The sequence below is a fragment of the Cyrtonyx montezumae genome, unplaced genomic scaffold (genome assembly GCF_038088225.1).
Source record: "Cyrtonyx montezumae isolate F1298 unplaced genomic scaffold, pur_monq_1.0 scaffold_16, whole genome shotgun sequence".
Classification (NCBI taxonomy): domain Eukaryota; kingdom Metazoa; phylum Chordata; class Aves; order Galliformes; family Odontophoridae; genus Cyrtonyx; species Cyrtonyx montezumae.
Genome location: NW_027071892.1, coordinates 3604266 through 3620579, shown reverse-complemented (window position 1 = coordinate 3620579; position 16314 = coordinate 3604266). Strand labels below are relative to the sequence as shown.

General features: G+C 34.9%; 1 protein-coding gene across 26 annotated transcripts in view; it reads left to right on the top strand.

Moving 5' to 3' along the window:
• Positions 1-16314, top strand: part of RBFOX1 (RNA binding fox-1 homolog 1) — a 719068-nt gene that overhangs the window by 616788 nt on the left and 85966 nt on the right. For all 26 annotated transcript variants that reach the window (XM_065732354.1, XM_065732377.1, XM_065732372.1 and 23 more), the window contains 3 exons: positions 6853-6996; positions 10899-10952; positions 15443-15535. In XM_065732354.1, the coding sequence (XP_065588426.1) occupies positions 6853-6996; positions 10899-10952; positions 15443-15535 (291 nt within the window). The remainder of the gene's footprint in view (positions 1-6852; positions 6997-10898; positions 10953-15442; positions 15536-16314) is intronic.

The following is a 16314-nucleotide window of genomic DNA, read 5'->3' as shown; positions in this document are numbered from 1 at the left end:
ATAGTTGTGAAGCATGATTTGTGATTCTAGAAATGCTTAGGAACTTCTTATAAATCCGATTCCTTGGGCTTTGCAGATTTTTTTACTGTGAAGCATTTTCATTGACATCCAGCTGATAAAATTCGGTGGATGAGATCTTTAGTGGGCAAATGGGAGGTATCATCCATAGTACGTTATTCATGACTACTAGGGATTTCAGGTGATTTGACAAGTCCTGCAGTCTCAGCTCCCAGTCGAGAATCTACTGGTGATAAGTTTTGTGGCTGAATATGTAAAAAGGAACTAGGAGTGAGGTTCTGCTAGAGAGTATTTGAGGCAGGATAGAGAAACTATAGGTAATGGATGGAGAGAATCTTTGAGAGCTATTGTAGAATTCAGTCTTGCTGCAAAGGGTAACAGTGCCTTTCTCCTATGCATGATTGCTCTCTGTAGAAGTCAGGCTTAGCCAAGTGATTACTGAAATGATTTCCCAAGTGTCAGAGAAACATATCTGTATCAAAAAGGGAGGAAGCCAGATAGAGAATCTTCAAGTAAATTGGTTTGGTTTTGGTTTTGTTTTCCCAGTTGACTGCTTCTAAGTAGATCAGTTCTGTATTTAAAGATTAAACTGATGATTTTGGGGGGCCATTAATGCCTGTCTTTCTCTCTTATCTTCTGAAGAAGAGTAGAGTAGGTGAAGTGAAGAACTGGAAGGTAGTAAACATGCTTTGTAAAAGAACAGAAACAGAAGTGTGTGTTGGTTATGTAGACTAAAGGTATGTGCTATTATCTGAGTTTCAGTCCTTTGAAAATATTCAGTTAATATGTATTGTATATTTAACTCTTAAAATTACAAGAATAATGTAATAGGCATCAGCATAGGTGTGTTTGTTTGTTTTTCTTGTTTTTTTTTTCTTTGTTAGTTTTGGTTTGGGTTTGTTTGTTTGTTTGTTTGTTGGGGTTTTTTTTGCAAAAAAAATGGCCTTGTGGACAAAGGAAAAGCCATAGATGTTATGTTTCACTTATCATAAGGCTTTGACACTGTCACGCAAGATGTGCTTATTTTCAAGCTGAGAAATACAGTAAACATGCCACCACAAATAGGCAGGGTGCTAAACTAGAAAATGTATTTAAGTATCATATCAAAATATGAAAATTTATTAAGAGGAATTGTTCAGGGTTTTGCAGGGACTCAATGTTATTCAGTAGTTTCATTAGTAATCTGAATGATGGAGTGTGCACTTATTAAATTTTTAAGAAAAACCAAACTGGGAAGGACAGCAAGTACATTGCAAGACAGGATTGGAATTCAAAATGATGTTGATAAACTGAAGATATTTTCTGAATAAATAACACGGTATTAAAAAACAAAAATATGACATGTTTACACAGGAACAGGGAACTACACTAATATGGCATGAGAAATCACTGTATAGCAAATGGACTACAAGGTGCGTGTGAATATAAAAGCAAACCTGTTGAAGAGGGGAAAAAAAAGGAAGGAAATCCACAAAAATGAGAGACATATGGGGAAAAGCAAGGACTCTTTTGATGCATAACAGAAATCTATCTTGAAAATACCTGATGCTGTCCTTTGATTCATACAAAAAATGTTGATGCCTAAAACAGAATACTGTTTGTGATATTAGGGACCAGCCAAAAGGTCGAGGACCTAATGGAGAAGTCAGAGAATATTTTGGAATGTGGTTCCAAGGGGGAAATAATAAAACCATTGCCATACTTGTCATGCAGAACAAGAGACTAAGAGGAGTAGTCTTAATTACTCCTCTGTACATATGGTGTATAAGAGAAGAAGTAATGTTTTTGAACTCAAGTATGATGGTCAGAACAGAGAAGTAGTGGAATGGGGGCCTGTGGAGCGTCTGCCACTGGACGACTGAACGAGCAGGTTTGACCCACCAGGACTACGGAAGACATTCTTTAAGATGCTAATTTTACCTCCAACAAAATGAGGAGTAAATTAATCCTATGATTCTAGGAATCAAGAAATTCTGACCAGGTTTATTATTTACTGTTTCTAGAAGTTATCGGCATATCATCATGGTGCTATTGACTTATGTGGGGTTTGGGGTATTTAACAAATTAAATGTAGCAACCGTGGTTTTAGAAGTGAAACCTCTTGCCACTGAATGTCAATGAGCTCTGTGTGAACGTTGTCCTTCCAGATAGTCTTCAACCTCACTTGCTCGGATAGCACGGTGGTTTGATGCCAACAAGAAGGCTGTGACTGACAGAAACAAGATCTATGACTGTGATGATTGATAATGGTAGATTTCTGTATGAACAGCAAGAGCTTGAATCTTTTTTACTCTGACTGACAAGCAATGGTTTTGACTTAATCTTTCTTGAAAGATACATTTCAACAAAGTGTTGAACTGCCTGAGGTAGCTTATTGACCATGTGGATACATGATAGATGTGCACGTTATTAATCAGTTTTGTTATGTAAATGTGGTGATTACAGTTGAGATTTAAAACTGTCTTCTAAACTGGCTTTGTAGGATTAGTTAAAAAATTACTTTTCTCTTGTGATAGTATTAGAAGATCTTTAGATGAACGGCTGTGATGCAATTGTTTAGAAGTGGTGATGGTAGATATTTCCAGTAGTAAAATTCCCTGAATAATCAGTGTGTGAACTGTGATCTCTTTGTAAAGTTAAACTCTTAACTTTTTCATATGGAAAGGTAAATCTGATATAACTTAGTAACAAAAAAATAAAAAGTCTGTGTGATGACCTTGCCTTTTGTATCACTTGTTTAATGATAATGAATACGTAAGTTTTTGTTTGTTTTGAATTAAGCATATTTTTCTTGACTGAATTGGGAAAGGTATTAAAAGAGAACAGACCCTTAATGGATCAGGACCTGCATTGGTTGCATGCTAACCCACAGGCATGTAGTGAGTCATACTTGCATACTGACTCCAGTTAATTGTTCAAGATGTATCAAACACAGTTTTTGTGCGTAAAAATACTTTCTTGAAATGTATTATTTCTTTGTAAGTTAAATTGCATTGTAGCTCTTCAACTCCTCAGGGTTTTGAAGGTTTCCTTTTGGGGACTTTACAAAATCCAGATTGTATTCTATGTCCTCTGTGCATTCACCTCCCTGGCGTTACTTTGCATTTTTCACATAAGCTTCTTGTTTCAATTTCAATTCGGAGCTCTCCTCCAGATCTCCTAGGCTGATGTGTATGTTTCTGGATGGTGGCACACTTTGGAAACGTACCATTGTAATGTCAAGTCTCATAATGCTTTGTGAATGTTTTCTCTTCCTTAGTTTTGCCACAGGCTTCTTTAAAGACATTTGCCAGTATGAATCTTCGATAATGGAAGCTTTCTGAACTTTCTGATTTTCATTCTGATTGTCCAAACTCTTAGATGCTCTTCACTTGAAATTTTAGGCTTCTGTAGAAAGTTAAAATGGAAAAGAAACACCCAGAAAATAACAGTACCTGGATTTACCCACTGCACCCATAATTTACAGCTTTTCATTTTACTGTTGTGTTCATAAACCTCACTGCTTGTTGCTGATATGTCTGTCACATTTCTCTGTTTTGGTATGTTGACTGTGCATGATTCAACCATTCCTCTCCTTGTTTCTCATCATTTATATTAATACAATGAACAGAAATTACTTTTTCCAATTTGCATTTATACAGTAAGCTGATTATATAATTTCTTCCCAGGGCAGCCTTTGTTCATGAAGCTGAACAGCACCTTCACAATGCTTTAATTATCTCCAGATTAATCTAATAGACCTTAAATTCTTTGCAAGTGTGGTATTTCAAGGATTTTCCAGTCCTGCATTCGCTACCTGCCTCTTGTGCACCAAATTGCTATTGTATTTTTCTCCTTTTAAGGTCTGAATATGTTAAGTAATCCTTGCTGTTTTTATGGATGGAATGGAATAACTTTTGATTTTTTGTGTTGGTTTTAGATGCTGTACAAAGACATGATTGGGGAGCTTTTTTCTACATTTCCACTTTATTATTTAAATGATGAGAAACACTGAAGGATGAACTGTTTAGATTGTTTGGTTTTACCCATGAGTTCAGGCAGCAACAGCAGATTAAGAAAAAAAAGTTATAGACTTACACTTGGATCACTTGAAAATTGATCTTTAGCATGCATAGTGGTTTGTATTTGTGTGTGTGTTTGCACACAAATTCTATGGTGTGAAACTAGACATTACTGGTGAACTGATGCTTCTGGAAAAAAAGATTAAAAAAAAGGTAGGGACATCATTGATACTGGTGCAGGTGCAAATCTGTTTCCTTCAGGAAATCCTTATCCCATTCAGCTACTGGCATTCAGCCACTGGCAGAAGTACACTGTAAATTGAATCCCTGCAGAAAAAAAAAAAAACAAAATTAAATGAAGCCTTGAAATTCCTTACCTGTTTATTAACTGGGATTGCTTCAGTTAGCTTTTCATACCACACTCGGTTGTATTGAATGGAAGGAAGAGGAACTGCAGCATATTGATGGGGTGTGGAAAGAAAATATGTGAGGAAAGAAAATATGCATTGAGCCTCATTATGGAGAGAGAACCTAATCCAATATTCTTTTTGTAAATACACCAATAGTCATTGTTGCTAAAAGACCAGATCTGCCACTCACTTAGCACTTGTTCTCATTTCTATCCTTTTCTCTTACGTGCCTAGAATCCACGGTGAGAAATACAATTTATCCTCATGGCAAACTGACACAAACTGCACCTGTCCTGTTCCTGGCTGAAGTCATCTGAATATTTTGTTGCTCAGCAGTGATAGAATAGGAACTGAAGAATTTAGGAAACAAAATATGTAATCCTTCTCCCCACCCCTTGCCCTTGTAAACATTTACCCTTTCCTGCCCCATTCCTAATTTGCTTTGCACCTCCTTTGCTTTTTCCAATTTGTCCCAAATTGAGAACTAATTATTTGGGGAGATTAGTGAGTATGATGAGATTTAGGCCTAGATTCAGACATCAAAGCTAGGTGCTTCTATATACACTTAAGAGTGCCTGCACTATTTAAGCATATATTGTAAAATGTTAACAGTTAATAATAAAGTCAACAGTGTAATAAATAAATAAAGTTATTTTAAGAATTATTGCTTAGAAAACATGGTTTAACTTTTGATTCAGAGAATAGTGCTGGAATTGGAAGTTTTCATGGAGGTATAGCTTAGCCTATCTTCTCCTAAGATACTGTTGCTATTTTCTGTCTTGCAGTGAAACACACTCAATTTCTAAAATGAAGTCATATCAAAGAATTTGGCTGTAGGAGAAAGGATAAGAGTATATGCATTGTACTTTTAAGAGCTGAAGATTCAGTTTAAATTTCTCTAAAATAACTAGATTTTCAAGATCTTTAAAGAAAAGATTGCAAATAGAAGAAATCTTGAAAAATCTCTGTGCAACAGATCACTGTACAACATGCAGTTTATTTTTCTTGATGATTATTAAAGCAATAATAACAGCATAAAAATGAAAATATGAAATTGTTTATGTTTGTACTTAGAGAACATTTGTTTTTTGCTGGGGATGACGATGTTGAAATTATCTTGGCTAGCTTTAAATTTATATGTGTTCATTACTGATATAAGTGATGTCTTCTGTTGGAGTTATTTTACCTCCTTCCTTACAGGATTATTGGTACTAAAACTACAGTAAGGTTCATTTTATTTAACCATTTTACTTTCCTTAAACGATTGTCCATTAAAATAAATTTGATACCAGCAGGAAGTGGGAGATGTCTTTTTTGTTTTTCTATAAAAAAGTCAAATTTAAACTGAACTGTAACATTAGAAAAGGGAAAAATGAATATGCAGAGGTAGAATATGATCAGAAGAAAGAGGAAGCACAGAGAAAATAGAGTAGTGGCTGTAAGATGATCTTTGTACTTTTATTAGTCTCCTTTCTTTCCTATTCCATTTTTTTTTCCTACCAGTGAAGAAGAAAATAACTGCTGATTTTACATCACTGTGCAAAATCTTCTCCTGCTGAATGTATGCTGTACACATAATGATGAATAAGACACTGTGTGATATTAAAAAGCACAACCCATACATTTCTGTAATATACCAGTAGAGCGGTTTTGGTTACTTTTGTATTTCAAATGATTGTGTTTCTGTTTTTCTTAATGTCTCTAAGGGTTTATAATTCTTTTTGCTAAGCTTTGACACAAGGAGATGTCCATCTTTTATAAAACTGCATTTTAAAACTAGGAAGTGGCGTCCCTGTAATCATCCTATGTTCTTATTCTGGTGAGAAAGACAATCTGTAAAACTTTTTTTTGGGTTTCACTTTTATCTCAGGCAACCTTTTGCACAGGTTATACTTCTGTTCCGTTTCACAACTCAAGGCCTTTTCCATAATGGTGACAATTTATCTAGACAAAATGACTCTCTATTAGTTCTGCTTATGAAATGGCAACTAGGATGTGATGTGTTACCTAACTCCTGTGTAGAAATCCCAGTGGCCTCGGAATGAAAGCACTACTCTTGTTTGAATGTCCATAGCTTGCTGCTGTAAATGGGCTGTTATTTGGACATGGTCTCTCAACGGCCTCATATTACTGGGAGATGTTATTTAGGAAAAGCTAAGGAAGTCAACACTGAAAATAATACATTTTCTTCTCTTTGACTTATTCAAAATACATATTACAAATATCACCAAATGCATATACTGAGGTATAAACAGAAAGGGATTTGATTTTCATTTCTAATTCTGTTGTCCTTCAGCACCTTTACCTGTCTGGATTTAAGTCTTTTTCAGTAAGTTTGGAGAATTTAAGCCCGCCGCTTTCTTTTCATGATAATGCAGAAGCACTTGCAGCGTGCTTTACATTGTTTTGTTTTACCCTTTTAGCAGACAGAAGATGCAGCACAGACTGATGGTCAGCAACAGACACAATCTTCTGAAAACACAGAAAACAAATCACAGCCAAAACGGCTTCACGTCTCAAATATACCATTCAGATTCCGCGATCCAGATCTTAGACAAATGTTTGGTGTAAGTACTAATGCTTTGTGCTCTTCTATGTTTGAATTGCAAGAGGTACTTTATACTGCAGGCAATGTTGATAGAGATATCAATTATTTAGACTGCTTAACCATTTTCAATAAAGATTCTCTTTTCATTTAGTTGTAACCAAACATCTGATTTGTCAGTCAGATTTGGGGAAAAAGAAAATTCGATTAATTCCATCATATTTGATGCAAATTAGTGTATTCTGTGCATTTTGGAGTTTTACGTTTTGCTCAAAATTGTTACCTACATTTCATTCAAAAATAGCTACATAGATTGGCTACAAATATTTATTGTATACATACTTCTGCTGTACCATCTGGATTTATATGCTTGATTTACTGATTTTTGGACAGTGTAATGCAAAATAATCAATGCTTGACCTCATGAGCAAGAGAACTGAATCTATAAACAGTAAGACACTGGCTGGTTTTAAGCAAGAATTCCAGGCATAGGAATCTTCAGCTATTCCCATAGTTATTATAGACCTGTAGGCTTCTAAACTTTTTGACAATATATTTCTCTAAGTCTCTCAATTTTTGCTTTTGCTCAGGCCATCAGCTGCCTTCATGTGCATTGGCTGTTTCACACGTCTCATACGTTGCCATCAGTTCTAGGCTCATAACCATGGAGAGGTTAGACCTGGTTTCTTCTCCCTGCTCCAAGAACTATTAGGTTTATTTTGAAAACTTATTAAATAAAATCTGGAAATAGTACTTGAGCAGCTATTAGAACACAGATTTTCCTTTTCCATACAAGTACTCCCAAGTATTTGTGCATCTCTTACTTTCTTCTTTCTGACTCACTAAAACTTATCTCCCTTCTGTGTTAGAGTTCATGTTACATAGCACAGCATAAAGTATGTAGGTTGCTCCAAAAGTGGTGCCTCCTATTCATCTCCATGGAAACTACGACAGCTACAAACAACGTAATAACTATTTGACAGAGTAAATTCTCAGCTACCAAACATCAGTTCTTAACATACTCACTACCATTAGCTATGTGTTTTCTCCAGCAATGAAAAAGCGCCTGCATGCTGCAATCAAAAAGATTTGCACCAGTGGAAGTGACCCACAGATTTTACAGTTGATTTTTCTTTTTTTTGTACTAGGAAAATGTTGCCCACACAGTACATCTTTCATTGGTTCAAACAGATTGTTACTGCGTTGCAGGAGAAAGGTTGTCATCTTTGATGGTCTGATTTTGTAAGCCCAAGCCTTCAGCTTAATCAGCATTGTCAGCGTTGCAATGTAGTGGCTGAAGTTGATGGTTTGTCCAGGTTCCAGAAAAACTAGAAGATTAGCCCTTTCCTTTCCCAAAAGCGAATGCACATCACTTTATCCACTGAAGGCCACGCCTTGAACTTTTTCTTCAATGGGGAATTTACAGGTTGCCACTCTGTGGACTGCCATTTTGACTTTAGCTTATAGTGGCGATACTGCATCTCAGTACCAAAAATGTTGTGATACAGGAAATATTCACCCCCAGCTTTGTGTTATTTCAATAGGTCTTGAAAAACTTGCATGCATTGTTCTTTCTGTTCCTATGTGACCATTTGCGGGACCCACCTGCTGCAAACTTTTTGGTATTCCAACCTTGCCACTGTTTCCAATGTATTGGAGCCAATATTCAGCCCCATACACAGTTCTCGGATTGTAATCCATCAATCTGTGTGGAAGAACTGGCTGACCGTGATGTTATTCATTTTGTGGGCTGACAGCTGTGGATGGCTGTCTAGAATGAGGATTGCTTTCACATCACTGTCTGAAATTGTTGAAATGTACCACTCACTGCCTCGCTGTGCTACATCCACTGTTTGGCCTCCATGTATGTTCAGCAAGCATCGATGAATGTCAGTGGGTGCCATTTTTTTGCATGGAAGGATTCAATGATGCACATTTGATCGTATGCACTTCCACGTCAGACGCCGTTCTGTTGGAGTGCTCCTCTGCTTCCATCTCTCACACTGCAACAAAATAACACAGAATATGGGTCAAAAGGTTCAATCTCTGTTCCCATCCCACCAACATCCATCTCTGACATTGTGGGTCAGCATAATAAAATAGGAGGCATTACTTTAGGAGCAGCCCTCGTACTACTTGCCACTATCCTTCTCTTGGTCTCTCTTGTTTGGTTCAGGCTTAAATTCTTCTAATGTCTTTCTGCACATGTTAAGACATTCTTAGCATTTAATCATATGAAATGCTGGAGATGTTCACTGGAAAAAGTATCCTGCTATGATATTGAAAAATCATGGCAACTGTGTTCCTGTATCTGAATTGCTGCGAGTAACTTCCCATTAACCCTCTAGAGGAGGAAAAATTATTTAACTTAAACCAATTAAAATAGATGGATTTTATTTGAAAGTACATTAAAGGAAAAGTTTAGGAATGTTAGAAATTCGTAAATGAATAACAATTACATGTCTTTTCAGTTTTTCTGTGTCTTAGTTCTTGAGATAGAGTAGCTGGAGTTTGCTAGCTTTAGGATGACAGAAAACTTTCAATTTTTCTATTGTGTCAGAAGCTGAATTTCTGCAAGTGTGAGAACAATGAATTATTTGAAGTGAAATGGTAATGCTGCTTCTTGATTGTGTTACACACGACAGCTTATGCTTTTGTATTTATATGAATACAGCGGAGGAAGAATTGTTTAAACAGTCATTGCTTATAGGCTAAAATAGCATTTAAAACATTAGTTAATTAGATTGTGAATACAAGAACATAAAATAAGACCAGGGAAAACAAATGATGGTTGATTTTCATAACTAAGAGGAAACTGCTTATGAAGTAAAGAAGTGCTCTCCTTTCTGTCTTGTGTTTATGTCTTAAAAAAAACTGCAGTACTTGATGATTTCTGCAGGTCCTTGTACTATGGATAGATTGTTCTTCACATGTCTGCCTCTAATTTCTGCCTTTTTGTTTAATCATTGTTTATGTCATATACTAGTGTTGACAATGATCAATAGAGCATGTTAATGACATAAGAAAAAACAGAAATGACCCACTGAATGTATTCAAGTGTCACATCATGAAAACGTGCCATCTTCAGAAGTGTTCTAACTAAATCCTTTGTGAGTCAAATATTTGCTTAGGTTTTGTGTGCATGAGCAGTGCCCAGATGACTGTACTGTTGGAAGATCAATAGACATAAGAGTTAATATTACAATAAAGTGCCCTTCTGAGGGGAAAATTCCCCAACACGTAATTATCTATTCTAGCTTGCCAAATTACATTCTAGGAAGACAGGAATTGTGCAGGGAATAAAGGATATCCCTTTTCAGCAATGGTACAGAGAAATCCTCACTCCCTTGAAGCTAGTGACAGAAATCCCAATTGATTCCATCTAATTCCTGTAAAGGAGAAACCTGTTCTGGAAAGCGATGGCAAAATGTTCTGAAACACAGGTTCTTCAGAGGATGTGCTGACCAGAGGGTGACAGTATCCACCCAGCCATTAATCTTGTCTCGTTAGTGATATTTTATCACACTCTGGTCAAATTAACCCAATAACAAATTACATGTTTAAAAAATCATTGATGGCAGCTGAACCAGATGAATCACCAGGAAATAACCTGCTATGTGAAAAGAAAACAACAAGAGAAATTTCAGACTTTCAATTCTCTGTGTTTGCAGTTCACTGATGTCTGTCAGGACATCTCAATGAATTTAAAGTTCATAAATGAATACGCAGTATGATTACGTACCTGATTGAGTGGTACTTGACTTCTCTTCAGTGTGTCTTTTCTGGTGCTTGGCTATTCTTGATTTTATGTTCTTTAACTCTTTGATGTGGTGCATCAATTTCTGAAACAAGCATTTGTGCTATTGATGATAGATGTGATGAAATTATCTTTTTTTTTCACGTAGCTTTTCTATTTCTTTGCAGCAATTTGGTAAAATCTTAGATGTTGAAATTATTTTTAATGAGCGAGGCTCAAAGGTAAGCAGTTTAATTCACCCAAACAGTTTTTTAAATTTGTTTAAAATACTTTTAACTAGTAAAAGGAAGCAACTGCACTAATGCAAATAATAATAAATAAATAAATAAACCCAGAAACTCCATGTTATTGAAAAGCACATTTTATTTTAGTTTGCTAAGCAGAAAGAAAATAATTGGACTCTTTTTATGTATTTTAAGAGATAATATTAAACTGTCATTCATTTTATGAGAATGTGAATTTCTGCTTTCTTTATTATTCAATGATCATTACCTTATGTATTCTATAAGATGAGTCCATACATATAGATATTTTTAGGCAGGTTTGTATTACTGTAGGGTTTTTTTCCTATTGAAATGAAGGATGATAGTAATACCTAGTCACTATCTTCTTCAGTAATCAAGTGAAAAAATATGATTGTTATAGATTATTTAAGTGCAGATGTTTTCCTCTTTAGCATACACTTAGTACACCAACCCTTTGAAAATTTATTCATTTATTTGGTTAAAAGAGTACTTGCACTGAAAATACTTTAATTTTTTTTTTCTGAAATTTACTTTGCCTTAAATACATAAAGTATAATGCTTATTTAAGAAATAAATCAAAATAGAATGGTTATGCCTGCAGTATCATTACCTGGTTCCAAGCAGTAGCCAATTTGCCAGTATGCTTCATCTCTGATATCAGCTGCAGTAATAAGAGTTTATGTGTATGGCATGTGCGTGCCATCTTTTTCCTTTTTCTCCCATGTTAGAAAACTATTATGTTTGACCACTGATGTTTCAGCCTTCCTGCAGCTCCTAGGTATGATTTATCATTAGTAATTATTTACCATTATTCTGTAGTCTTTCACTGTTTAAGATGAAACGCACGTCATAAATCTCTCCAGATAAATTTTAATTGTTTTTTTTTTTTTTAATTTCCTTTCACATGTTAGTATTTAATTTCTATATTTAAGGCTGTCCCACCTCCTGTCTCTCCTTCCATCCTTCCATCTTTCTTCAATAGAATACTGCAAATTTTCTGGTCAATATTCCAGAATTATTCTGACATTTGTTAATTAGTTCCTTTGCCTACCACTCCAAACCCAATTTGAACACTTAACTGTGTTTTCACTAAGCAACAAAAAGTTATGGAAATTAATGACTTAGAAGGTGATCTCTTCTAGTTGGCAGCGATCTCCTGCGTTGTCCAAAATTTATTATCATTATGTTACGGCTGTTCAGTAGTTTTTGCAAAAGATGTTAATTGTGCAGAACCTGTTCCTACCAGATAGTTTTATAAATTTCATATGACGTCCCACACTTGCCACCTTCAATTGGTTCCAGGTGGAAATGAATGCAGTTTGTGGTAGTTATACCATCGTTTAGCCATTATATACCCAGGATTTTCAGCCACCAAGGTTGCATCAGACTGCATAAATTTGTCTTTTGGGGTGCTGGGGAATGTTTCTTAACTGGGGGTTTTCGCTAGTGATTCTACAGTAGTGGAAACATGCCAATAGTGAAAACATGTCATGAATAACAAGAATATATTTGTTTGTGGGTTTTATATCTGATCATTTCATGTTCTTCTATAGGATTTAAGATGCATCTGATTGAAGTCTCATTCCTGTCAGTGCTCGTCTATATTTTTCTAAAACTTCAATCCCACTGAAACTGAAAGGGCTACTGAGTGCTCTCAGAAAGTTTGAGTGCAAAAGCTAACATCTGTAAATTAGTGTTCTAGACAGCTATCTATATACTGCATAAGTACTGGCACACATCTGCTGGTGTGTATATGTTAGCATACAGTTACTGTATGTTACATCAACAGTTATTTCTTCAAATAACAAAAGCTCTGATGTACCACCTAAAATAAAACAGAAATCTGTCCTGTATGAACTTGACTATTTTTAGGTCTTTTGACAGACTTTGAAAATAAAATGATTTTCATTACTCGTTAGTAAAATATATAATAAGCTAAGCCAAATTAACTGTTGAATCAGCTTCATGTAAAATGCATGCTAATATGTTTGTCTACATATTTAAATATGGGAGGAACAGGTCTTTGGTCTCTGATTGAGTTTCTTGGTCACCTGGGTAAGATTATACATTTGCATAAATACTAAAATCTTAATTTCAATAGTGTTAGTTATAGGAAATATTAAAGACATATAATGGTTTTTTTTTTCAAAATCCTTGAAGTTCTTGTCTTTTCTTGTCTTGTTAGCTCCACTTCCTATCTTTGTCTTGTCAGCTCCACTTCCTATCTCTTTCTAATTTTTTAATATAATTAGTTTTTTGTCTTTCCATTCAGCTTTTTTTTAAAAAAAAAGTAACTGGCATTACTGTGAGCTCATAAGATTGATTCTAAGTTCTGTGAACAGCTACCCCAGTGAGAAAGGGGTAGTTCAGCAGGAAGGAGGAAGAAGAGCACAGAAAACGTAGAGAACTGAATGGAGCTAGATTCAGTTTGTAGATGGCTTCAGAGACGTTTTTTTTCTGTTTTTTTAGTGATCTCTTAAATTATGAGCTTTTTAAACAAACTCTACAAGATGAGAGGCTTGAGGAAACAATAAAAAGGAAATAAATATTTGAAGCTTAAAGAGAGGTCAATGCAGACATCTAAAATGTTGGTATTAATACTGAGGAGGGCTGCTTACTTTCTCTTGAGGACTACTGATTTTTTACATTACATGCTCAGTGTCTTGTGACAAGAGAGGTTGTGGCTTTGTCCTAAAATTGCTACGGGTAGAGTGGAGGAAATATGGGGAGTCATGTGAGCTCAGTCTTCAATGTGCTTTCAAAATGAAAATAAATAAATAAATAAAATGAAACAGTGATCTGTAGTTTTAAACTACTATGGAGATAATGGGATAGAATCTGCTACTGTATGGAAGTCTCTACCTGTTATAAACTGGCATGTATCAATACATTCTTTTAGTAGGCAGAATAAGGCCAACACCCATATCCTGACAGCTTCTCCAAATTGTTTTGTCTGTGCATTATTTTTGTAGTTCATGTCCATCATTTTCCTCAGTGTTTTATGTGTTAATACCTAGTTTTACCTTAGCTATGTATTTGCTATGAAAAGGATAAATATCTTCCTTTCCTCCTTCTCTTCTTTTATTAACCACTATGTAAATAATACATTGAACTTCAGAGAGTAAAGGACTGAATACTGACCCCACCCCCAAATTCAGTGAACGTTCTGCAGAATGAGGATGAAAGGGAGGATAAAGCTTGAGGGGATATGATGCATGGCTCATTGTTGAGCAACTACACAAAAGCAAACCTTAAGTAACAGTGAAGAAAAAGGTTGTAGTAGGACTTCAAATAGATGCAGCAATGCCTTAACTAAAAACGTGGTCACGTCTAACTTGAAAATGTTTGTAGTAATGTAGCATTTAGGATTATAGAAGTTTGCTTATTTGAGTTTATTCAAGAAAGCATGCAAAGGCGATGTAGTGCTAACATAAGAATTACTTCAAAGGGTTGGTGTATTCTTCTGAAATGTTTTTTAATATCTGATTTTGATAAATATTTTCAACATTTTTACGTGAAGTATTTGTAAAGAATGCTTAGTTTAACTTAGCATAATAAAAAGAATTTTAGTAGGATTGGAAATGTTTGCTTAGTTTGATGTTATTAAGTGAAGTGTATGTCCTGGGGAGAATTTTGTATTAGTTGAGTGTTCTCCTGTCCCATTAACATGGGATTCTGGAGTACTACCAGATGCATGTGGAAAGTATAATATAGAAACAGTAAATGAACTAGTTAAAGTTACTCAAAGCTTTTTCATTTTTATTCCTTTACTGAAGTTTATTTTTCTATTCACATCATGTGATTTTATTTGATCTGTTAATACAAGGAAGTTCTATACTTTGTTCTGAAAGTACTTTTGTTGGTGGTTTACTTTTCCTTTCTTTTCTTTTTTCTTTTTATTTTTATAAAAAAATAAGTAAAGGCTGTATAGTTTGACAAAAGTTTAAGTTACCCTAGTGTTGCATGGGAACAATGTTTCTTATGATCACAACAGCATGATTAAGTAGGCAATGTTTTAGAGTATATTGACATTCAGTGTTGAATTTTGTGCACATGTTTTTTATTTTGTTGAGATATCTGCATGCTGTTAAAATGTGATTCATTTTCTTTTCTCATTAGTTCATTTTTTTTTCTATGTGAAAACACTGTAATTTCTTTTGATTTGATTTTCTTACTGTTAGATTTATTTTCCTCTGTAGTGACACATAGAAAGGTATTTTTGGTATCATTCCTGGAATTTCTCAGAGGGTATTATGTAATAGATGATAGAAGAAATTTGTTCACATTTGTCGCTTATTTATTGCACATCTCAATACAATTATAATTTTTCTAATTTGCATGTTACAGAAATGAAGCAAGGACAAGAAAATATTAAATTAAAGAGAGAGAACATAAGCAAACAAGTGGTCGTTGACTGAAATAATAATGTGCATGTTGTTTTCCCCCCTTCTCCCTCCTGCATGCAGGGATTTGGTTTCGTAACTTTCGAAAATAGTGCTGATGCGGACAGGGCGAGGGAGAAATTACACGGCACCGTGGTAGAGGGCCGTAAAATCGAGGTGCATGTTCAAAATATTTTCCTTTTCATCTTTTTTATAAATGTCTGCTTCACTCTCATTTGTTGTTTCAGATGCATCATTGGTGTCTTCTGTGTGCTCCCCTTTCCCTTTCCCATTGTTTATATATATATTTATATATAAAGAGAGAGAATCTGGCCTTACTTGGGTTTTTTATTATTATTTCTTTTGTAATTATTATTATTATTGTCATTATTGCTGAAAGGTGGAATTGAGGAAAAAAAAAGGAAAGCTTTAATATTTTAGAGTTATTATTTTGGATATTTTGTGAATCGATGGGTGCAGTAGATCCAAAAGAAAAAAAAAACAGACAACAACAACAACAAAAATTGAGAACAACAACAACAAAAAAACTGTGTGACAGACAAAACAAAAACGAACAAAAGGTTGTTTTTTGGTTTTGGTTTTTGGTTTTGGTTTTGTTTTTTTATTTTTTTATTTTTTTCTGCAGGGTTGATGCGGGATCCACAGTGGCTTTCAAAAAATTCAGATTGGAAAAGAAGCATCCAAAAGATGTACAAGAAAAAGAAACAAAGCCAGACTAGAGGCCTACTGATTCTCAGATTTCGTTTTTATCAAGACCATCAGGCTCCTTTGGCTAGATGGCCTGAGCCATTCGTATCTATCAAAGAAACAATACAAATGCATTTTAGTACCACTGGATCCCCTTCAATACTGCCTCAGTCGTATTTGTTAGAATTAAAAAAAAATACCAATTGAAAATGCTGTCGTCTTTTGAGTAAGATGTTGCATATTTTGCC